This window comes from Varanus komodoensis, unplaced genomic scaffold (genome assembly GCF_004798865.1).
Source record: "Varanus komodoensis strain SLA01 unplaced genomic scaffold, ASM479886v1 scaffold4, whole genome shotgun sequence".
Classification (NCBI taxonomy): domain Eukaryota; kingdom Metazoa; phylum Chordata; class Lepidosauria; order Squamata; family Varanidae; genus Varanus; species Varanus komodoensis.
In genome coordinates, this window is record NW_025335941.1 from 10,944,921 (window position 1) to 10,968,705 (window position 23,785).

At 39.7% G+C, this 23,785-nt stretch overlaps 1 protein-coding gene across 1 annotated transcript in view; it reads right to left on the reverse strand.

Annotated features, from left to right (window-relative positions):
• Positions 1-336: 336 nt before the first annotated feature.
• The window catches only part of ABCG1 (ATP binding cassette subfamily G member 1), a 55,576-nt gene continuing 32,127 nt past the window's right edge, over positions 337-23,785 (reverse strand). Inside the window, exons 3-15 of the mRNA XM_044442455.1 lie at positions 19,866-19,983; positions 18,993-19,125; positions 16,374-16,424; positions 14,531-14,676; positions 13,816-13,939; positions 11,901-12,015; positions 10,543-10,691; positions 9,018-9,119; positions 8,085-8,253; positions 7,009-7,109; positions 6,010-6,168; positions 5,711-5,829; positions 337-4,457 (exon numbers count right to left, since the gene is read on the reverse strand). Coding sequence (XP_044298390.1) covers positions 4,229-4,457; positions 5,711-5,829; positions 6,010-6,168; positions 7,009-7,109; positions 8,085-8,253; positions 9,018-9,119; positions 10,543-10,691; positions 11,901-12,015; positions 13,816-13,939; positions 14,531-14,676; positions 16,374-16,424; positions 18,993-19,125; positions 19,866-19,983 — 1,715 coding nt within the window. The 3' untranslated portion in view covers positions 337-4,228. The remainder of the gene's footprint in view (positions 4,458-5,710; positions 5,830-6,009; positions 6,169-7,008; positions 7,110-8,084; positions 8,254-9,017; positions 9,120-10,542; positions 10,692-11,900; positions 12,016-13,815; positions 13,940-14,530; positions 14,677-16,373; positions 16,425-18,992; positions 19,126-19,865; positions 19,984-23,785) is intronic.

A 23,785-nucleotide genomic window follows, 5' to 3' on the forward strand; every position in this document is an offset into this window, starting at 1 on the left:
ATTCATTCTATTGTTGCTTAATGAAGTTATGCAGTTGACAAAGCATCTTTTCAACAGAAGACACATAGGGCAAAAAGTACTTTTTATATGTGTTTACACTGAATCTCAAAAAATGCTCTTATGCTCTATAATGAAACTGTTGTTTCCCCTGCATATGGCATTCCAATGAAGATTGAAAAATACTTGTACGATTTAAATGAAAAGTAACATCTTTCTCTCTTTGAGAATAATGCAAAATGAATGTTTGGAAGGTTGTACCATAAAAGGGATGCATAAATGTTTTCAAGAGATAACAGTGATGGATGCACACACAGAATACATTTAAACCATACATGGTATAATAGAACAAGGCAATGCTTTCCTTTTTATTAATTTTTGTAGCTACAAACCCTGAAAAGATTGGATGCACTATTTTATGTGAACCTAAAAAGAACTCAGGAGAGACAACCTTAATAGGAAGTCATTACATTTTGCCTTTACAAAAAACAAACAAAAAACCTTTGTTGAACCCGTGGGTTCTTTTTATGGGGATACTATTGTCCAAAAATATTCTTTACGATTGTTAGCATAATTCTACAGTAAATGCTTAGCTATAGGGTTCCACCAATAGCCTTGAAGTGATGACGAGTATGCCATGTTAGACAGTATCTTGGGAATTCTAAAATAGAACAATACTATACTGTACATGAGATTATGCTATTAGAGAAACAAATGGGACAAAATTGATTGATGAACACAAATATAGAGGCACAAGTGACAGTATAGCAATTCCAGGCTGAGGTGAAACATTCCTAAAGCTGATCAAGCAGGACAAAAAAACTAATGCCATTCTCCTTTTGTTAATACCATTGAATTGCAAGTTGAATGCATGCTTTGTCACTGTAGAACATCACAATGTTTCCAAAGCAGGGACATAAACTGTTATGCATTGCTACTGCACGTTCTCCTATCTTTCTAATTTGGATGGAATCCTACACAATTCCATTGAAATCAATGGAAGAAATGGAGCAGCAGTATCAGTGGCATTATGCCTTATATATCCTTTTTATTTACATGCTTGAAAAAATTATAACTATTCCAATACTCAAGATACTACTTTAAAATTATCTCCCGTGTGATTCATCTTTAGCCCTTTGCTTCTTCATGGCAATACACAGAAGGTGTTATCCATGAGAAGATTTGAGATATTATGATAAATGGTATCTACTTAAATATACAGACAACTCCCTGGCACCTTCCTCCACTGAGAAATGATCCATGGTCCCATATGAGCATAATTAAAAAGAATGACATAAAGAGGGACTAGAACATCCTGTTGCCAGCTTTGAACAGTAAGGATGCAATCCCATGAAAGTTTAGACAAGAAAAAAAGTCCCACAACTCCCAGCCTCCTCCAGTTAGCATGCCTGTCCAGGGAATGCTGGGAGTTGTAGGACTTTGTTTCAGTCTAATCGCACATATGATTGTTTCCTAAAGTGTAAACACATTCTGGAAGGGAATCTACATTTCTATTTTGCCTTCCACCAACACACTGTTTTGTACCAACTCTGTTTCTCACCAGACCAATTTCTAAGGGCGGGATAAGAATTTCACACATAGCTTTCCAATTTAGCATGATCACTGTGTTCAAAACCAGCACTGAATTATGCCAAAAGGTATAAGCTTCCTGGTACAAGAAGGCACCAAAATAAAACACTATGGATTGTTATTTTGGGTTAAACATTATATTTGCTTATATATAATGCAAACAGCTCTTCTAGCTCCATTAATAATCTGGTACATTTATGAGATGCTGTAAACGAATGGGAAGTATATGCATAATGATCAATACACTGCATTATGATTAAATGCCCAGCAATTGCTAGGATTCCACTTAATTTAATGAGCCTCTAAAATTGTAACGTATTACTTATCCTTACTTATGAGAATGCATCAGAGACATTGACCTCAACTTGATAAGAAAATGTTCAGTAATTTAAACTGTGCCCAGAACACATCGACACAAAGCAGTCACTGTCACAGCAAACCACCATTAATTTTAGATTTAGGTCTTAAGGACCAGCCTATGGGTTGCTAGTTCATGGTGTAGATTTGAGTCCTGTGATACATAAAAAAGGAAGTAACATTTAATTATCTCTGGCAGTCTGAAGGATTTCACAGCGCCATCCAAACTTAAAGTACATTTAAATATAACATTGGTCTCTCTGGGAGACTGTGACTCACCTTCAGTCTTAGAACTTAGAAAAGGAGCAGCTTGAGTTGAGCAGAGATCTCTCTGCTTAAAATAGTCTGTTCAATGCTGGGTTGCTTACACCAAAGGGCATGTGTTTCAGCTTCAACCACATGGTGATCCAATTTCTTTGAATAACCCATTCTCTGGGTTTCTGGGCTGCTGAAACAAAAGCATTCCAGGCCTGAAGGCAACCTTATCTGATTCTTTTGTAAAGCCGGTATAATTTGGTGTCCCAAGTTGAATAATTGGACTGAGGTAGACAGGACTTTTCCATCTCTTCTAGACCTAGAGTGCTGAAGTTGTTTCCTGCCATGTTAGTTTTCCAGATAGGGTTCCTATTGTAAAGCCCGAATCATAAACATAATCCTGCCAATAATAATGGAAATAGTTTGCTTTTGCTTAAATTATGTTTCCAGTCATCCAACATAGTTTTTAAGATTCCAGCTTAACATGGAGGGAAAATACAATGATAAACTGGTGACAAAAATGGCCATAGACCAATTTGTACAGTCCAGCACAGAGGGAGTATGGCCAAATCGGACCATTTCAGGTTCTCCACATTTCCTATTTTCCCCAATCTTAAATCCAGTTTTCCTGCATGTTGAGCTGTTGTTTTTTAAAAGGCTGCAGGAACATTCATAAGCATTTTGTGTACATTTCTCTAAGCACATGCATTTTTATCTAACACACACATTTTTGCTGGCAATTTTGCAAAAATAATTTAGGAAATTATTTAGCATTACCTTATTTAGTACTATTTCCCTGATATGCACATTCTTTTATACACTTTTGACTGTAGAACTACATTGGAAAATTTGGGAGATATGCAAATTTGAAGGATATCTTCAGTTTTGGCTTGCATAGTGGTTGAAAATTGTGAAACTAGGCAAGTTTGCCACCTAGTTCAGCACCCAACTACGATGGGAGTATGGATCAAACCAGTTTTATGAAATATATGTTAGGGCTGGTGGAAAACAGAGCTGATAGTTTGAGTTCTGCATGCTGAACTTATAACTAGGAGATCCATATATGCATCACAGAAACTTTTTACTATAATCTAAGCATTCATGAACCTGAACCACTGGCAGTGCCAGTCCTGACTTCTGTCCTGTTGTACCTTATTAAAATATTTTAAAACATCCAAAGAAACTCTTGATTCTATTTCATTATGACTGCACAAATCACCAGCAGTAGAATTCTTAGTTTCCATTACCATGGGAGGTAGTTAATATGAAGAATGGATATTTCAAATACAGTGAGAAAATTGGATTGAAAGGATATTACAAAAGTAAATGCTAAAAAAGAGTACTCTGTGGCCAGGTTACAGGTCGTTGCACTCAAGAATATTTCTAAAACATTCACTTAGAATTTTTCATGTTACTCTAAAACCATGATTTTGGCATATGAGACCAGCTCAGGAGAATGAAGATCTAAAACCCTGTATGTAAAGGAGAACATCATATCATATTACTTATATCCTATAAAAATGTTTCCATTCATTTTAAAGAGAGATATTTTCTGAAGGTATGAAGAATTTGTAGACATCAGCTTTCACAGGGAATTTCTTGTGAGTGATGGATAAGATGGAACAGGAAAGATCAGCCTACGTTCCTCACATTTCCACGTGGTAGAGGACAGAATGCAGATGAAAGATCACCAGCCATTGTCTATCTTGTTGCCAGGACTAGAATTCTCCTTACAAGAAACACACTTTCTATGAGAAAATGTTTCTCAAGATTAGTATCGTTTTCCTCCAGATCTTGCACAAGATTTCCTTCATGTTTTCCTTCCTAGATAAGCTAGGAAGTATAACAGAAATATGACCAAACCCAACTGGACTTGTTACTGTAAGTATGCATCCACTAATCCAGCATGACATGGTTCTCTAGGGGTTAGATCACAACATCATTTGCAACTGGACACTGGAAACTTGTCTGCCACAATCCGGAAAATAGTGACAGTCCACAACCACTTGTTCTTGCATTTGGTATCTCTCTACCTCTCTGCTCGAATTTTGTATCTAAGAACAAAGTAGGCAACGAGGCGTAAGGAGATGAAGAAAATTCCAAGCACAATAAAATCTAAGTAAAGTTTAGCATTTTCTACATCCAACTCTTTGAGGATAGCTTCTGATTTTTGAAAATGGCAAGTATCATCTTTGTCGCAGTGAAGATCTTCTCGATCCAAACCATAGATGGAAAGAATAACTCCTTCAAATCCATATCTATAGGGAAGAATAATTTGCAAGGTCAAAGTGAAAGCAGAATGAAGAATAACTGCATCAGCACCCTCCTGCCCAAGTATACACAGACATGCTGCCTCTGATGCAGCAGGAATATGCCCAGTCATCCTTTAAAGCCACCCAAATTGGTGGCCATCAGTATTATTCATGGAAGTGAATCCCATAATTTAACCTATGTGCATTCTGAAAGAGCATTTTCTTTTATCTGCTCTCAGTCTCATGCCAATCAGCTTCATATGATGGCTGTAGCTTGTAGCATTATGAGAGAGGGGAAACTGCCTCCTTACCCACTTTCTCCATGTACCTCTATGCACCTCAATCATGTCTCTGCTTGCTTGTCTTTTTAATAAGTTAAACAGTACCAGTTATTATAACTTTCCTTAGAGAAAGTTCTCCTGACCCTTGGTGATTTTAGTTGTCCTTTTCTCCACTTTTCCCAACTCCACAATATCTATTCTTAGATGAGTAACCTGAACTGTACACAACATTCTAAGTAAAGCCACGCTATAGTTTTGTATAAAGACAGAATGATATTGACAGTTTGATTTTCTATGCCTTTCCTAATTGTGCCTACCATGGGAGTTTGCCTGCTTTCACAGAAACCACACATTGGGTCAACATTTTCATTGAACTATCCCCTGCAACCCAAAGATACTGCTCTTGGTCAGTCATCCCAGCTCAGGTCCCATCAGTATACACTTGAAGCTGGAGTTGTTTGCTCTAATGTGTATTACTTTAAATTTGCTTATACTGAAACACATTTACCATTTTGATGCCCATTCTAACTATTTGAAGAGAACCTCCCGGAGTTCCTCTAAATCACATCTTTGTTTTCTCCAGGGACATTTGGTTGGCACCAACCTCAGGCATCAGGTAACTCTTTTTCCTGTTCTGACAGGCATTTGGCTAATTTAATTTGTGTTTCACTGTTGACTTCATTTAACTGATTGATGGTGTTTTAATTGTTTGGTTGTATTTGGTCTATGTTGTGGGTATGATTCTGTATTATCTTTTATCACCTTGTATAACATTTTATTAATTTGATTGCTTTTATCTATTTTACTGATTGTACTTTTATTAGCTGCTTTAGCATTTTGTAAGCTGCCCAAAGAACCCTCAGGTTATGGAGTGGCATAGAAGTAAAATAAAATAAATAAATAAACTTCACAATTTATAAATAGCAAAGTCTTTGCACAGTTATATGTGAAAGACCAAGAAACATCTTTCCAGTTTACCTGACATAAGAGATGTAGGACATCCACTGGAGGTACGTTGGAATGGTATCAAAGCTGACAAAGAATCCTGAGAAGAGGAGAACTGGTATGGCCGTAACAGGACCTACAAACGTTGCCACCTTTAAAAAAAGTCAAGGAAAAAATATTAAAAAACAAAAGCGGAAACAGGGGTCAGACTTCTTTCTGAAACATTTTTGCTGAAAGATTTCTCGGTGCCAGGGGTATTTGTTGGACAACAGCTAGCATGATGAAAAATGTCAGAAAAGATGGGTGCTATCACAACAAGCCAAAGCAAAGACCTGGAGCGAGGTGGATGCTGCCCCGATCAGAAGTCCCAGTGACTGAGCCACAAGTGAGGTCATCGTTCCCAGAGCCGCAAACAGGACAAATCGTAGTGCGTCAGAGGGTTGTGCGGTCATCCAGTATACAATGCTGCAGTAAGCCACAGGAAACATGATCTGCAAGAAAGAAACAAGTTTGGATGTTGTTTATACATTTCTTTTTGACGTCATAAATTTATGTCAAAATCGGAAGACGTTATACTCTCTGAAGTAAGAGAGTTGTCCCTGACTCATGACAACCCTATGAATGACCGCCTTTCAAAATGCCCCATCCGTCACAGCTGTGCTCAGTTCTTGTGAGCTCAAGGCTGTCACATCTCCATCCATTTCATAGTTGGTCTTCCCCTACTTCTGCTTTCCTTAGCCTGTTTGTCTTCTTCCGTGAGTCTTTCCTTCTCATGGTGTGTCTATACTATGACAGCTTCCGTTTTGCCGTTTCTGCTTCCAGAGAGTGTTCTGGCTAGGACCCACTTGCTTGCCTTTCTGGGATAAGTCTGTGGTATTCATAAAGCGCTCTTCCAGCACCATGTTTTGAATGCATCGATTTTCTTCCTGTCAAGCTATCTTCACTGTCCAGCTTTCACACCTACATGTAGTGACTGGGAATATTAGAATGATCTTGGCCTTGGTCTACACTGAAATGTCCTTACATTTGATGATCTTGTTTATCTCCTTCATTGCATATTACACTAACTTTTTATTCGATAATAAAAGGTTCTATTGGCCACGAAACTCACTGGGTGACTGCTTCTCAGCCTAACCTAATTCAAAGGATTGTTGTGATGATAAAATATACAAGGGCAGGACAAGGATCATATATGTTGCTTTGGGCTCCTTAGAGAAAAAGGCAGGGTAAAGACATAATATCCCAGTGCTAAGTTCTGATTCTAGGCATAATTTCAGCAGTAGAACTGTGGATTTCAGGCATACAACAGAGAGATGCATAAAGGTATTCACCTGAAAAGGGACATCAGCCATCGTTTTGGCCAAGTAGTAGGCCTTCAGACTGTACCAGTAATTCAGATGCTCTCTAAGAAATACACCCATTTCCAGAGGAACTAGGATAAACAAACAAACAATCAAATTTGAAATAGATAAAAACAGATTGCATAGATTACAACATAAGTGGAAGCCCACATATGTGGCAGTGCACCATAGAGGAGGTGCTGACTCTTCCATACAATGGGCAGGAAAGTGTGTGTGAAAAGAACAGCTTCTCAGATTTCTCTCACCAAACAGAAAAAGTTCAAGGGTTGTGTCTGGGCATGCATTGTGAACAGTGTCTGGACATGCTCTTGGAAATTGATGGGATGGTTGGAAACCCCATGGCTGCTCACTGTGCTCACTCAGTTACTGGGTATGATTGGTCATACCCATTGTTCCTGTGTCTAAGTTGCTGTCGATGTTTGAATACAGACCCAGGAGAGTCACAGTCCTGCCTAGACCTTCATAGGCTTTTCTGTCTGGTTCAACACCCTGACTTATTTATTTACGTAAAACATTTGTATGAAGCCCAATTGTGCCACAGCACCTTTTAGATGCCCCCTTGTACCTCTGCTATCCCTTTCTTGCTGCATCCAGGTGCTGCTTTACCCATAAAGAATGTGCTTTGTTGGAGGATGATTGGCATGCATGCATGCATGTGCTGGTCCTCAGGATATGCCTGTATTCCATTTTTAGGAAAAGTAAGATATATGGGACTTCCAATGGCTGCAGGGGGTTCTGTTATGTGGTCTCAAGAACCCTGTCAAATAAGAACCCATAGGAGTTAAAAACAGGGAATTGCAAATGGTAAAACGGTGGTTTACATCTCTACTGCACACTGTGGCAGGTAGCAATCATTAATGTTGCTTCCCCAACTTTAATTAGAACCAAATAAATATTGTAAGGAAGCCAAGTTGAGTGCAATTCCAGGAAAAAATCTCACATATTTTGACAGCATCTCAGCCTGTGAGTTATTGTCTCCCACAAATATTGGTGTCATTTAAAATACCTTTTTCCTAGATTATTAAAATAGCACCATCATTACTCACATGTGAGAACTGTTGGCATGAGAGCAGCAAACATGAGAAACAACATGGAAAAGAAGAGGAAGCCAGAGTTGCTCAGGACCTTCTTTGCTTCATTTCCAATCCCCAAGTACAGCAATCCTATGAGTAGACCAATTCCAATATGTGATGTGATCCGTAGATGTGTGAGGACCTGGTAGGAAAGCAAAACCATGTTTGCATTATTAATACGCAAGGGCCAGGTGCCATCTTGCCCCAGTGTTGTTGAACATCTTTGTGAAGCTTCTGGAGCAGCCACTAGGCTGATGCCACCCAGTTCTGTCTCCCTGTGACTTCTGAGTCCCAGGCAAATATTAAAGGACATGTTGGGTTAGCGCGTGCTTTGACATGCTTGTATGTGGTAGCAGATACGCCATCTTTTTACTGAATAGCAAACTATGGGTCTGTTCACACAATACAAGGATGGTTAATAAACTACCACCCCATGTATACAGGTTGCATGCTTGCCCAGTTTATAAAATCACCCTTGTTGGTCATGCTTCTAATGCAATCTGAACCAGCAAGTGTGGCTTGTTGTTTTTATTTCATTTGGTTTTTTTCTCCTTAAATTAATTAATCTGATGCAATCATGTTTTCTTGTTCCATGATTGCTCATTTCGTGAGGGAGTATGGGAGGGCTAGTTAAGGGTTGAAAATAAAATAAGAAAACAAGGAGAAAGATGCATACATTTGTGGTTATGAAGGTTCAAATGAGACAATCAAGAGAAATGTAGTCCAAATGAAGATGGAGAGAAAAGATCCAGGAAACCAGCTGGACAGAGAAGAGTAGATTGTATCAATTTCACCCTGATTTATGCATATTGTAGGGATGATGGGGCTTTGTGCTCCAGAAGTGATAATCCATAATGCCTCTTTGGTTTTGTTTTTCATCTTAAAAAGTATTCAAATGAGCCTTACCGAATCCCTCATTATGGTGAGAAAAGTTCTTTTAAACAGAATGCAAAACTGAGTAACGCAGCTGGCTGAGAAACTATGACAGCCTTCCATGGAAGAAGAATCCTGAAGAAATACCAAAAAGAAAAAAGAAACACTATGCCTTCTTTCCTTAACATTGTAGCAGAAGCACCAATAAACACAGATATGGTTGTGAATCTCTGAATACAGAACCTACATTCTAGGTGAGCTCACAAATTCACCACTCAGAGAGCAAGTGGATTTGACACAGCTTGATTGGATTCAAGTGAATTGCGATTAATTCCCACTGAAATCCATGAGAAAAGCCAGGGCTATGTTCTTTGATTCTAACAAGATCTAAGTTCAGTTAAAAGGATGCAGATCCAAGATAGCCTTCTCCAATCTGGTGCCCTAGCTAGTAGCTTAGAATTATGGGGGTTGCAGCCCAACATGTCTGAAGGGCATCATGTTGGGGAGGACTGATCTAAGAACTTAAGAATCCTTCTGAATCAAGCAAATGGTCCATCAAGCCCAGCATCATCTTTCCAACAGTAGCCAGACACTTGCAACTGGGATGACCACAAGCCATAGCAAGAGGCAATAGCTGTTTCTTGCATTTAATCCCTGCCTAGCAACTAGCATTTAGAAATAGTTTGTCTCTGGACCTGGAGGTCCCATTTAGCAACCAGCATTAACAGCCTCCAACATAAATCCATGGCTATGTTCAGCCTGGCCTTGCTTTAAAACCACACAAGGCTGTGTCCATTAATGGATGGTGTGGATGCATTCCAAAGATGGACATCACTGTGTGGAGAAGTGCATTCTTAGTCTATCTGAACCCTTAATTTCCCTTTTGAGAAGTAATTTAAAGCACTCTGAATAAATATTTCTTATGATCTCAGAACACAGCTGAATTTTAGATTTAACATTTAGCTTTTAAAATCCAGTGCTGTCGGGCACTTATGAACTTATAGGTGCTTTAAAAACCACATAAGTATTAATTCTTGTTTACTCATTGTATGAAGCAAATGCTAAACCAGAGAAGGGGCCATGTTGCCTTCCTGATGCTTTAGTGCAACACTCCGCAATCCCAGCTAGGCTGGCCAGGGCTGGGTGGTTCTCCAAAATCTGAAAAACCACATATGCCAAATTTAATTCTTTTATACCCTAATGTACTGCCTAAAACTCCTAAATTTGCTTACTGAAGCAATCAAATTAGCAGAATGTCATTTTAAATGTTTTCAAGCAAATGCAAGTTAAGAGTTTTCCTAAGAGTCTTGGCTCTGTGTAGAATTCTAAAAAAATCATATTTCTAGGTGGGCTTTAATCCTCAAGCTTCCAGAATGCTTGTTAAACCTGCTTGTTTCAATGGTGGCAACACTGATGGGAAATTGCATCTCTGAGCAATGTTTCTGGTTCATGTAAGGGACTTTCCCTTAAATAAGTTGTTCAGAGGACTACAGCAATTAGCTTGTTTGCCCTTTCTCAGCCTCCTTCTCATTTCAGAAATGGTTTTCGGCTGAATTACCTCCTCAGATGGTTTGTGCCATAGGAAAGGGTTAGGTTCACTTTCTCCTCCAGAGTCTCTCTTGTAACTTGCATCACACATTCCTTCTTGGACTGCTCTCACTAGCCGACTGTTCTGGTCTCCGTATTCACCAGAGGCCACCTCCATCACTAAAGAGACAGAAGAAAACTATGTAACCTGTCTCCATGCAAACAATTCACAGGAGAAGCAAAGGTCAGATGCATGAAACATTGTTCAAAGTTGGTTGGTGTGGAAATATATACAGGGTGGGGGATTTGGTACAGTGCCAAATTGTCTAGAAGTGCAAAGGATAGCAATAACTAGTAAGGATATAAGATACTCTCAGTTTTGATGTCTCTCCATTTTGCATTTTCCCAGTCCCAAATTCTGTTAATCCTGAATGTTGATAAATTCCTTTTAAATTCACAAGAAAATTCAGAAGCATTTTATGCACATTTTCCCCGATACATACATTCTGTATGTGTCTCTGTCTAATGTACATATTTTGCTAGCAATTTTCCTTCTAGAATGTGTTACACTTCTCCAATTTTTGTATGCAATTGTTTTTAATTGTATATAATTGGAATTTCCTAATGTACAATACAATTTCATAGCCACCAATTTTAAGAGGTTTAAAATAATAAAACATTTCCAGAATGGAAGTAAGAGAGTACACTCATTCTGTTTAAACTTGCAGTTCTACAATTACTAGAGCTAAAAATAAAATTATTTTCATAAGAACTCAGTAATATCTCAAGATGTACAATCCCATTTCACAACCATCAGTGCAGTCTCAATCACTACTTCCCACCATAGTAAAAACAGCTAAAATTTAAATGAGCAGATGGGCACAGATTACTAGATTATGGTTGTATGTTTTTATTCCACCTGTAAGCCTTCTTAAGGCAGAATTTGTAACACAGAATTTTCATTTCAATAACAAAAACAAAAAATTATGCACACATACAAGCTAGTTTGCTCTCCAGATAGAAATTCTTAATAATCAAGTTTATTAACAAGATCAGCCACTAGGTTGTGAGATTCAAGTGTGACTAAACTTTTTGGTCCTCAGGAGTGACACAGAAAGGGGAATTTGAGAAAACACAGCTTCTTTTAGGGGGAAGTTTCACTTGTCCAAATGCTTATTATTAATCAAGCAAAACACCTTTATCCTTTCTTGAATTCAGTAACCATATCTACCACTAGAGGGTATGTGTTAGCAACAAAAGGATATCATTTCATGGCTGACATATATGAAAAGAATAAATTTAAATTTTGATCTGATGAGCTTAGGAGTGGGGCGGGATGGTAGGACCAAGAGATGATTTTGAGAGGAGAATCTCTTCTATTTGACTCACCAAAATCTGCTGGATTGTGGTATGTTGGACAATTTAAACCCAAATCTCTCAAGTAGGGGACCAAGTTTAACACTTTGCCACGATAAATGCACTGCCCTTGGCTCAGGACATAGAGCTGAAACAAAGAAAAAAGAGGAGGAACGCTCCCGATCAACTACAGAATTATGCCATACAACCCTATTCAGGAAACTGTGGTCTGACTTGGACAACGTAGCAAGATTGCTTGCTAAGATTTGTTAGTAAACACCAGTAAGTAATAGGATTTACCATGAATAAATGAACCCTGGACTGTATCCTTAAATTCTGGAAAACCCTTGAAGGGTTTGTATCTACTAAACCACCTCTTCAAACACCATGGAAAAGAGCCTTATATCAGCCTTACATATATTCTCTGAAGACCTATTCTCTGATACATAATGTAAAGAAAATGTAAACGATTCTAAACATGAACATATTGCTTGGTATGCACTACTATACCTCTCCTAGCATACCTGACACTGATTCCATTATTCATATCATCTTGAACTCGCATCATATTTGGACTCTTGCTAATGCTTCCAATCCTTCCACAACTTCATATCTATAATGCTTGGCATCTCCTGTTTACTATAGGTATTTTTTATTGCCAACTCAATTTACATATGTTGAATCAGGCTCGTCTGAAACTGCCTGGATTTTGTATTTCATTAGAGAAAATGTATACCTGGACTAGTTCAGAGATCTAAAATATTTAATGTTAAAAGTGTCTTATCCCTGGAGCATATTTGCTCAGGAATTAACTAAATATAAGGAGAATGTCTGCAACTGAACTCCAACACCTGAAGGAAACACAAAGGAGAAGGATATGTCAAGATGAAAAGGCATCTTGGGGGGATTAATTTAGGAAGTCTGTGCTTGTCTGTGGGGGAGGGGGAGGCACTTCACCATCCCAGGAGCCCTGTGCTGCTTTTCTTTCATGTTTTCAGTGTTTTCACTACAACATGCTAATGATTTGGAGAGGATAAGCAGCAAGCAGAAGATGGGTTAACCTTCCCCCTCCTGGTGTTCTGCTCTACACCAGCCCTGCCTTCTCTAAGGAGTTCGATTATTTTGTGGTTTAGTCACACCCATCTGCCGATTCTGTTTAACGGGGACTTTATGAGCCATCCCCAGTTGCACTGCTTGGAAGCATTCTTTGAGTGATTGTGGTGACTGAAGAAGGCACAACCACGATCACAAAAAATTACCTTTGGGTGGGTCAGCTGCCACATTAGGTGTGCCATGTGAATGCATGGCTAGAATTAGTCAGGATGCATCACAGAAAAAGGTCTATGCGAAAGAAAGACCCTACAGCCTTCTCCCTGATATGTAAGATTAGCACATAGTGACATTTTTTAACTATTCCATCTCCCCAGCATGCATCTTTGGGTATCAAAGCCCTGTGAGAAGAATCTGAGTGCCCTTCAGAGCTTGAACCAGCCTTAAGACTTCTGATAGAAACATTTCTGCAGTTACTCCTAAACTTTTGATTTTCCTTCCTCTGAAGATTCAAAGTACTCCATGTTGGCAATGTGTAAATGTTCTAATTTTGCAAAGCTTTCTGAAAATACATTTCAATGCCTGTGCCTTTATTCATTCACTCCTCCCCAAGATATATCCATGATGGAAGCCAGCCAACATCTAAGAAGAACATCACTGAAAATACATGGAGAAGTTTAATGCAGGAAGGGAAAGAGGACCAAAATATACTTTCACTATGACCTTCTAAAGCTAACAATTTTGTTAATTAATAGATTAATGAAATGAATTAATGAAAATGAAATTTCAGATACAGCGCTTTGCTCAAGGATGCTTGAGCCAATTTGGGGGGTGGGTATTATACATCCAGGTATGCACCCCCCCCCCCAACACACACCCATACAAATCCAAGCAGTACCTGGTCAAAGAGCTCAAAGAGTTTGGCACTGGGCTGATGTATTGTACAGATGATGGACCGGCCACCCTGTGCTAAAGCTTTCATCAGAGATACAACTTGAAAGCAAGATGCACTGTCCAGGCCACTGAAAGAGAGTGAGAGTAGTTCATCAGGTATGTTTTCCCACAGACTCATGTTTAAAATGGGTTTTGGAATAAACCGAGCAGGAACTCTGCAATTCCACTGAGACTTGCATGGACATTCCCAGTGGGCTTTGCATAGCATCACCACCAGCTAGTCCAGCTTATTCACTTTTTAATCAGTCATTAGGTAAGGTTATTCTTCTGCTCCATTATGCCAAAATGCATTCTATTCCTTAAAGTACTCTTCTCTCTCCCTTCCTCCTTCCCTTTCCCACTGTGTCTCACTGTACAGTTATTTGTCTGTAAAATATGTTTTACAGGCTACAGCTGTGCACACCAAGCTGAAAGGTGGAGACAAGGCACAGATTATCTCTCTAGAAGATTGCCACACACACACACGTGCGCCCACACAGCCCCAGTGTAAGATGGCGGGAGGTGCCTGCACTTTCCCAGGAGTGCCTCCTTCACACTTCAAAGTCAATGACTTTCAACAGCAGCTCCTGTTCTCTGGTATTTTTGGTCCTAACAAAGAATAGTACATCTCATGGTGCATATCAGTACAATCAGCCATCTTTATTTGGATCACAAATTACCTGGTAGGCTCATCAAAAAACATAACTGGAGGGTTGTTCACCAGCTCCAAAGCAATAGCAAGACGCTTCCTCTGCCCTCCCGAAAGACTTCCAGTTCGGGTATTGGCACAGGGCAGCAAGCCTAGAGCTGTCAAGATCTCTTTTACCTGGAACAACATAACAGGCATATCATTGTAAGCTGTCCTGGGACATTTTTATTTGTGTAGAACAGGGTAGAAATATTATAAATAAATAAATAAATAAATAAATAAATAAATAAATAAATAAAGATCACGTGCTATTCCTAAAAGCACTGCTCATATTTCGTTCACTACAATACAAATGTGATGTTTGAGGCATATTTGGCTCTGTCCTGAGATGTTCAGCTTCTCAATATTAATATTAGCCATGAAGAAAAACTGGTGAATAGGTGGGCAGGAGTTACACCCTCTACACAGCTACCAAATTTGCTGTTGTGGTGGCAAAAATTGTGGTGATTTTCCAGGGAACCAAGATGTGCAGAGAACACATCCCTTGTCTGCTAACAGAATTGCACTCCCAGCTGCCTACAAAAAATCGAAATTCTCATTAGAATGGTCTACGAGGCATGTCTTGTTTAGCAGCAAATCACTGTGCTTTTGCCATGGTGGTTGCAGAGGGACAGCAGCAAATTCAGTGGAGTAGCTCTTCATGGGTTCCCAGTGTGCAACATGCCTTCTGATCCCCAGAAGCTGCTCACTTCTACAGAAAAGACTCTGAAATGGTATTTTTGCTATTAGGGAAGAATATTTGCAGGAGCTTCTTTCGCTCACACAAGTCCAGGACACCCTTCTAATGCTTTTAAGCCGTATTCACAAACTGTTTTAGTGTTCTTTCAGTGCACATTTATGCTTTTGATTTTCTTGCGAGAGGACATGACTAACCAGTTCTCTTTAAAGAAGGCTGGCAATCTATTCTTTTGGCCATGCAAACAGTTTCACAGTAAGGCTCACTTCCCAGAGTGCTTTGATCTACCACAGAGAGAAAACATACTTCCTGTCTAGCTGGTAGAGAAAAAATTGATACCTCAAGTTTTAAGGAGTTATTTTTAACTAGCAATGTTGTGATAAAATTGGACATAAATGTTCAATAAAGTTTTTCCTCAATGCCTTCTTTTCCCAGGGAGACCTATGCTTTAAAATCACCCAATGCTGTAACTCAATTTGATTCCCACTTTCCCGGAAGTAAGCCCCATTTGGCCCAATAGGACTTTCTTCTCCATGCATACATTTAGGATTGTACTCTTAATTCTCCCATGCACTACTGTACATTCTACATTTTAACTCCGACAAACATTTATGATGCCACCCACTCAAGGTCAAAACCCAAATTGCAAATCTAGTTAAGAATACAATATCCAATTGTTTAATAAAGCATCTTCGTCATTGTCTGAGCACTTCTGTGAATGCTTTAATTAACCATATTTGCCCTTCCCCATCCCTATTCTTCTGTTAAGTGACTTTAACCTGCTGACTGCCAATACTATAAATAGCATGGAAACAAGCATTGGGAGTCTACTTTTCCCCCAGTTCTATGTATTCTGTGAGTGGATGGTCTGGAAATAATCAGGGTAGGCAGCCAAGGGTGATCATGCATCCTCTTCTGTAGAGGACAGTCCTCTCTTTGAAGTGCAAGTTTCAAATCTGTGCACAGCACAAATGTCCCACAAATGTTTCTAAATACATTAGTTTCAGTTATAAACATGTTAGATACATGTTTCCTCCCTTACAATAAAAAGGTGCCAAGTTTCAGCTTGTTCTTTACAATTACATAGAAAAGCCTCAACCTACGCCAAATTTATCCCTGAGTAAAAACATATACATACCATTTCTCTCCTGCCTTCATCCTTTTCTTGCAGTTTCAGGTGAGCAGAAACCTGCAATATTAGCATACATATGATCCTTGTTAGGAGCAGTCGTCTTTGGAGATTGCGTCATGCTATGAATCTACATTTTATTCACACGATATACGATTATTGCAGTGAATATGGCTGATCACTATAACAGATATAAAATGAGGCATTATTCTGCAGAGAACAGCATTTTTAGCAGATGAATTCATAGCAACAAGGTATAGTGGAGGCTAGGCTGAATATCTACTGGAGTAACTTAATCGATAGAAACTAAAGTTGTTGGTACAAAGCTACATTGAAATCTCTTCTTACGTAAGACAGTGACAAATTTTGGAAGGAAGTCAAAAGGGTTTCTATAGTACCAAAACTGAAAAATTAGTCAGGGCAGTCCACATATTCCTAGGATGTTACCCGGTTTCAGTTAAGTGAACTTTGAAGCATATATGAGGGTTGTTCATCAGCTCAAGCTTTTGAGAAATACTGAAATCAGTATGACTAGTCAAATGTCTCAAGGATGTTCCACTTTTCTCCAGTTGTGGGGAAACACACAGCTATAGTCATGTGTCCTCTTTTATGGAGGGCAGTGCTTTACTTTGAAAATGTCCTCTATTTGAAGGGCTGAAGTGCAATTCCAGTCTAAAGATATAAGAAGCTTTCCAACGAAAAACTAAGCAAGAGTTTTTGCTTGAGCAAGCCCCACAGGTCACCTGGACACACTGTGGTGAGAGGGCCTGTGTTTCTCTCCAAACTGTAATAATTATTTCTAAATTTGCATCTATATGCATAAATGAGGCTATCCAAATGTTTATCCTCATCTGTCCTCTTTCTGGTCCTGCATCTCCTCCTCTTTGCAATTCATTAGTGGCCACCTAGGTTGCAACTAACTGACAAATATTAATATGTTGATTTATTTCTATATACAGAGAGCGTTTTAAGGCCCTGGGTGGATACTGACCAAATTTTCTAAAGAATAGTACCAAGTTGCATAGCACACTGCATTTTGAAAACATAGTTTAATGGATGAACACTAAAATCTCTCTTCCGGAGCTCTAAGCACTTGTTCCCAAGTGTACCTGACTGGCATGTTCAGAAGGCATGAGTGGCATTGCCCTCTAGGCAACTGACTGGGTGGCATGAACATAGCACAGCAGGGCTACTAGGCTGCCAGTGACTCGCAAGTTAATGCTTCATCTCAACAGATCAGCAGGCATCTCACTTGCTCCTCTTCCCCCAGCACCCCTCTAGGATCTTGCCATAAGCCTACATTAAATAAATAAATACTGAGAAGTAATGGAATTGAACACATCTTGAAATATTCAAGAGGACATTTTTATCTCTACATTAATCCTCCAAAGTCAAGCAAATGCTTCCTTTAGACAGCTATAACTGATCACCCTTGTGATTATCATAAGGGATATGTATGACAACAACATGAGCAGCTTTCTTTTGAGCCTGCTGCCCACAGCAAAGCAAGACATTCCAGAGATGCTGACCCTTGTAGCCAAAGGCTTGGCAGGTCTAAACAGAATTGGCAGGATGACTTCCCAGACAGCTTGGACAACAAGCAAATCTAGCTGCGCCTGTTCAGTTGCGCTGCTTCGGTGCCATGCCAGAAAAGAGTTGACTTTGCCTTCACGTCCAGTGCTTGCTTTTGAAAAACATGCAGCCTTTCTATCAGGAAATAAAGGAAGGCAGAGGAAGTTTTATTTTAGTGGGTCCCCAGGACAGAAATGCCAGAAGGGGACAACGGACAACACAGATCCAAACCGAATATCATTAACAGAGACCCACAGCCAAACTGCAGAACCACGGGGCCAGGAAGGGCCTTCCTTTACTGCAACCCTTTGCCACTGACAAACACCTTCTTTTTAGTTGCCCCACATATGTGAAGTCCATGCAAGGTCAGCCTGCAGGCTTCTTTTTTCAGTAGGCATTTAAAAGGAAACCTACAGCTTCAATTATTAATTTACTGCTCAGTTTTAAATTTTGCAATATTCAATGTTGAATCACCATTTTACTATTGTTGTTGTTGTTGTATTGTTTTTGCTTCCTTGTTGTGTGCTTGCAAGCCACCCCACGGGGATTGGCCAGTTGGAGGGGTATACAAATCCAACGAATAAATAAAATATTAAATAACCACATATTGCACATACATTTGATTGTTAAGATTCTCATGTATTCATTTGACACATTGTAGTTTTGACTCTTGCGTGCCATGTTGCAAGTAATTCCCTGGCACAGAAGTGAATCGTGGAGGGATCAGGCCCTTCACAATATTAAATGAAACCCCAGGAACTATACATTATTGCTTCTGCACATACTCCTCTGGATCCTCTGCATGAACGGGACCCTGCCTCACTTTGATATATATGGCAAACCTCTCCACCAATGCACCAAAGCAAGACCAGATGGGTCAGCTCTACAGACCATTTCACAGTCTTTACCGCAATTAATCCTTTTCATGGGTATATCAATGTAAAACAGCACACGATTGCTTTGTACAATGCAAAGCACTCCTAAGAAATTATAATCAATGAAGAATAGCAGCTCAATTCAGGCAGATATGTATCTATGTATTTATTTTTAATTTACCATCATGGCTTCTTGGACAGTAAGGTGCGGAAGCAGCATGTCATCTTGCATAATGTAACAGGACACTTTGCGGAAAGAGCGCAGGTCACGTGGTTGTCCATTTATGAGAATCTCTCCCTTCATCCCAGTCTCTCTGAAATTAGTCAAGAAAAGAAATAGGCTAGAATTTCCCTTTACAGCCTTTAGGCTAGACAGAACCAAGGCTTGCTTAGCGGTTTTCCCCATTTCCAGCCTTTTTCATGTCCTACAGGTATGTGAGTTAATCGTTTCTGTATGTACAGAATGATGTACAAAAGTATGCATGATGTACAAAATTATTATTACCAATGCATCTAACCAAACCATTGCCAGGTTGTTTGGAAAATCACAAGATCATAGATGAGTCCTTTGTCCACAACAATGCAATTTGCAAACCAGCCCTCATAATGGTGGCAGTGTATTTATTCTAGCATCTCTGGAGTTCTCTCAGTAATACAGCACCTTGATTGAAAATCTTTAAGCCCCTAAAACTAAATTGTACTTAATGTAGAATTTTAACCAGGGAATTCAGTAAGAATCATCTCCAGCAACTGGCTTGAGTGATATTGGTGCTGAATAGAGTCTGGGGAACCGAGCTGGGAAAGACTGATGGATTCCCACCCCCAGACTGGATTCATCACACATCATGAGCTCCAACTCTGTGTTGTTTATTGTGATATCTGTACCAAGAATTCTAGGTTGTTGGGGAAAGATCAAGCCATGCATTAATCTATGTTATGATATGCAAGGTCAGTACAGAAGCCTATCCTGGTACTCTGATTTGAGTTGTACAGATCAAAACATTAGGTATGAACAAAACACACCCATTGTTAATTGGCCTTTTTGATCACTAACCTATAACCTGCTAGAAGGTTCATGAGTGTTGACTTCCCAGCTCCAGATGGACCCATAATTGCCACAAGTTCTCCACTGCTGAACTTTCCTGAAATTCCTTTCAACAGGGTCTTGAATCCTGAAAAAAACAGGGGAAAGTTTAATATTCAGAAATTCCATGTTTCCTAGAAGTTCAAACATACTAGAATTTGGAATAGCTCCAACCCTGGTTTTACTTAGGGCTGGGGAATGCTGGCTGTTTAGGGATTTTCTCAGTCTAAATGTGCAAAGAATTGCACCTTTAAGTTCTTGCTTTCACTCTTGTTCCACAAGCTATACCTGATCAAGCAATCAGGAAAGGTTCTGGTAGGTTTCAGTTTAAATACTTGTTGTTACCGGGAGCTTCTGGGTGGAAGAACATTGCACTACCAAGCAAAATGCATCTATCTTTTCCTCCTTGATGGATTTTCTACGCTTCTTCATGTACCCAAATATGCAATCTCTTCGAGAAATTAAGCAGTGCTTACTTGTGCTGGGGTTCTAACTCATTGGAACCTCCAATTGGCCGTAAAGCATGCTTATTTGTACAAACAAATCTAAACCTTAAAATTCGTAACTGAAACTTAAATAAAGAAGGCTATTTTTAAAAAGCAAAAAACAAAAACACAACTGTACCCTAGAGAGATCCGAGAAATGAAAATATCTGTATCAAGCTGAAGCCGAATTGCCATGGAAACTGTTAACAGGGGCACACTCTAGGCTAACAAGATTTCCACTATAAATTGTTTGATTTACAACTGCTACTTAGCAATTAGAAAAGGGTTTTTGGTGGATTCCCCCATGCCCTTGAACTGGTCGGAACATACATAAAACCTTGTATCTTGTACACATCCCTTTGCTTATGTTAAATGTCAACATGCATTGAGCATGGCTTGACTATGTACTTGTAACCTTTTCATTAAATGGCAGAAGCTATTCCAGTCTCAAACTTCATTCCAAAGCAGAAATTCAAGAAAATTGACTGGCTGCTTGACAGAAGAAAAGTCTTCCTATCCAGTCTTGATGAAAGATATGAGACAGGGTGGCTCCTTATGAATCATAAGAAAAGAAGGATCATGCAACTAAAAGAGGACAAAAGATGACATGAATTTGCATAATATTTGCATATGCTAATTCATATGCATAGGTGAAAGTTTGGAAATAATTATTATAATTTAAGTAGAAATGCAGTACATCTGACCATAGTGTGGAAGACTATGGCAAGGTGACCCATGTGCCTGACAGTCCAGCCTGTTGCCCTTGCGCTAGCTATTGAGGGGCAACTGCTTTCATGGTCTTTTATCTAGAATCTAGAATCACAACACAGAGTCATTTCCTATCCACACCATTTGCAAAAATACCCACTTGTATACTGCTAAGACCTAACAGTAAAGCATTTTCCCAGTTTTGTCCTGAAATGTATTTTAAAGACTAGGCATAACTGCCACTATGAACGAGCATTTAATTTGAACGCTGACAGAGATATCTTTCTCTAAGCAAGAAGAATATTTGTTAGACTATAACATGGAGCTATTGTTCAGACAACTTCCTTGGTTTGGCAGAAGTGAATTTATGGGCAGAAAAAAAAATCAATCTTTATGATGCAGTCACAGACCCAACCCCCCGCCCCCCACACACCCATGAAATTTGGATCCAAGAGCTAATATATTTGAAAGCTTTGTAAAACCAACAGAACCATTTTCTGTGCCAAAGACCACTGAATATTCTGAACCCGAGTTGCAATGTGCTGATATTCTGAAGCTCAAGGCCCGTCCCCACCCCTCCCCTATTGCAGCCTGTAGGGAAAGATCTGCACCCGCTGCTCCCCAAGGCTGCAAACGCATGTTGGAGAAGGAAAAAGGGGCCATGAAGCGGAGCAGGATGTGGGGCTGAGAACATGCCGATTCCCACAGGAGTCTTAATCTTCACTCTCCCTCCCTGGGGCTTCCTCTAGATGGCAAAATAACAGCTATCTAAATTAAAATCAGGGTGCTGCCCCCACAACACCTTCTTCAGGGCAAAAGATGAATGTAAGTTTATGAGTTCAGAGCCTGATGTGCACTGGTGAAAGGGCAAAAGGATTGCACCCTGCACATGTTCTGCACTGCCACTTTAATGAGCATGTTGCTAAATCTCCACAAATCATGCCCATCATACATAGCACCAGTTAGCTGCATTATTTTTCTTTTTAAGAGGGAAGGAAACAGAATCAATTATACAGCTGGAATTTGTGAGTTACAGTTTCAGGCTACTAATATTACGGAACACAATCACATGTGTTACGTTTTCTGAAAATGGGTGAAAGGTCTTTTTGCTTATGAAAGTCAACCAAGCAGAGATGAATTTACTATGTAATACCAGCATTGTGCCCTTTAAAATCCCAAATCAAGGATTAACGATATTCAGGGACATAAATAAAGTCTTTCTGTTACAGAACATTGAGGCTAATCTTGCTTAGAACTGTTGACCGATTCATTCTATATTAGCACCTCATCCTTTCTGCGACTATACATTTGGAAACTCACGCACTTCTGAATTAATTTCTGGGTAACAAATTGGCTGAGCTCAGGAATAAACCATTTATCATGGCCACTGCCTTACCTCCTAAGCATTTTACCCCCTGCATTGGCAAGGACTGTTTCTTGATCTACCGAGGATCAGAGAGGACTGAGACAGTACAGAAAACTGCTGAGGTTCAAATGGGTAGGACTCCCAACTTTGGGTAGGATTCCCATCTTTGCCATGTTGATTCAGCAGAACCAACATGGCAAAGATCCTGCCTAAAGGTTACACAGTGATGATGGAAGCAAACAAAGCCTTTTCTCTACCACTGCTATCCCCACTGCATGCACAAGTTTTTTCTGGATAGTGAATGGATTAGAGCATCCTTTAACCCTGAGGGCTGAATGCCATTCTGGAATCGCTCTTTTGGAAGACTGTATTTTTGGTGCATCTATTACCACTATATTTTAGCTTAAAGCACTTAAACTACTGTAATTAAACCTTCGGAGAGGCATTGCAGCCATGTAGGAGGAGGATGAAAATGGCACAAAAGCTAGAAAACCATCAAATGATGGGGAGTTGGAGGAAGTGAGTGGGGCCAGAGCAAGAGGTAAGGCTATCTGAAGAACCACAGAAGGCAGGATGCAGACCTCAGAATGGCCAGATTTGGCACCTGGGCCAGTGGTTCCTCCCGCCCCCCAGATTAGAGATCTGCCTGCTGTCGTTTTGCTAGTCCCCATACAGCTGATGAGAGGGGCTTCCTGGAACACTAGAAGCTGCTCAGCTTTCTCTCCGACTTCCTCTGTCAAAGCAAGGGGAATTCCTTCTCTGTCTGACTGTGTACCAAATGCTAAATCAACTGCACAGGCGGAAGAGGAGAGCTGCTCAGCCATTTCACATGATAAACCGAACATCCTGAGCATCTGCTCGGTGGCAAGTTTGTAACGACTGGTAAGGATTCCTTACAGTCATATTTTCACAACAAAATGAATGTCCATTGGAATATGTTGGACTTAATCATAAGTAAATCATCTCAAGGTGCAATCCTGTTAAATTTAGGCAGAAAAGGCCCACATCTCCCAGCATTGCTGGCTAGGGCATGATGGAAGTTGCAGGCTGTTCTGTTAATTTTTCTGTCTGAACTTGCATAGGATTGCCCTCTATTCTTTCAAAGAGGAAAAAACCAAACCAAACATTTCCTTAGCATGAGGTCTTAGTACATAGATATTACCATCACCAATCAAGCAGTATGTTGTGTTTTCTCCTACTTATTTTTTCTAAATTGACTTTTTAGCCCACCCAATTAGCCTTCAATTAATTATATATTAATGACCCACCCTGATTTTTATCTCACTAGCCAATGTGCAATAATACCAGGGAAGGCAATGGATTCCTTCAGG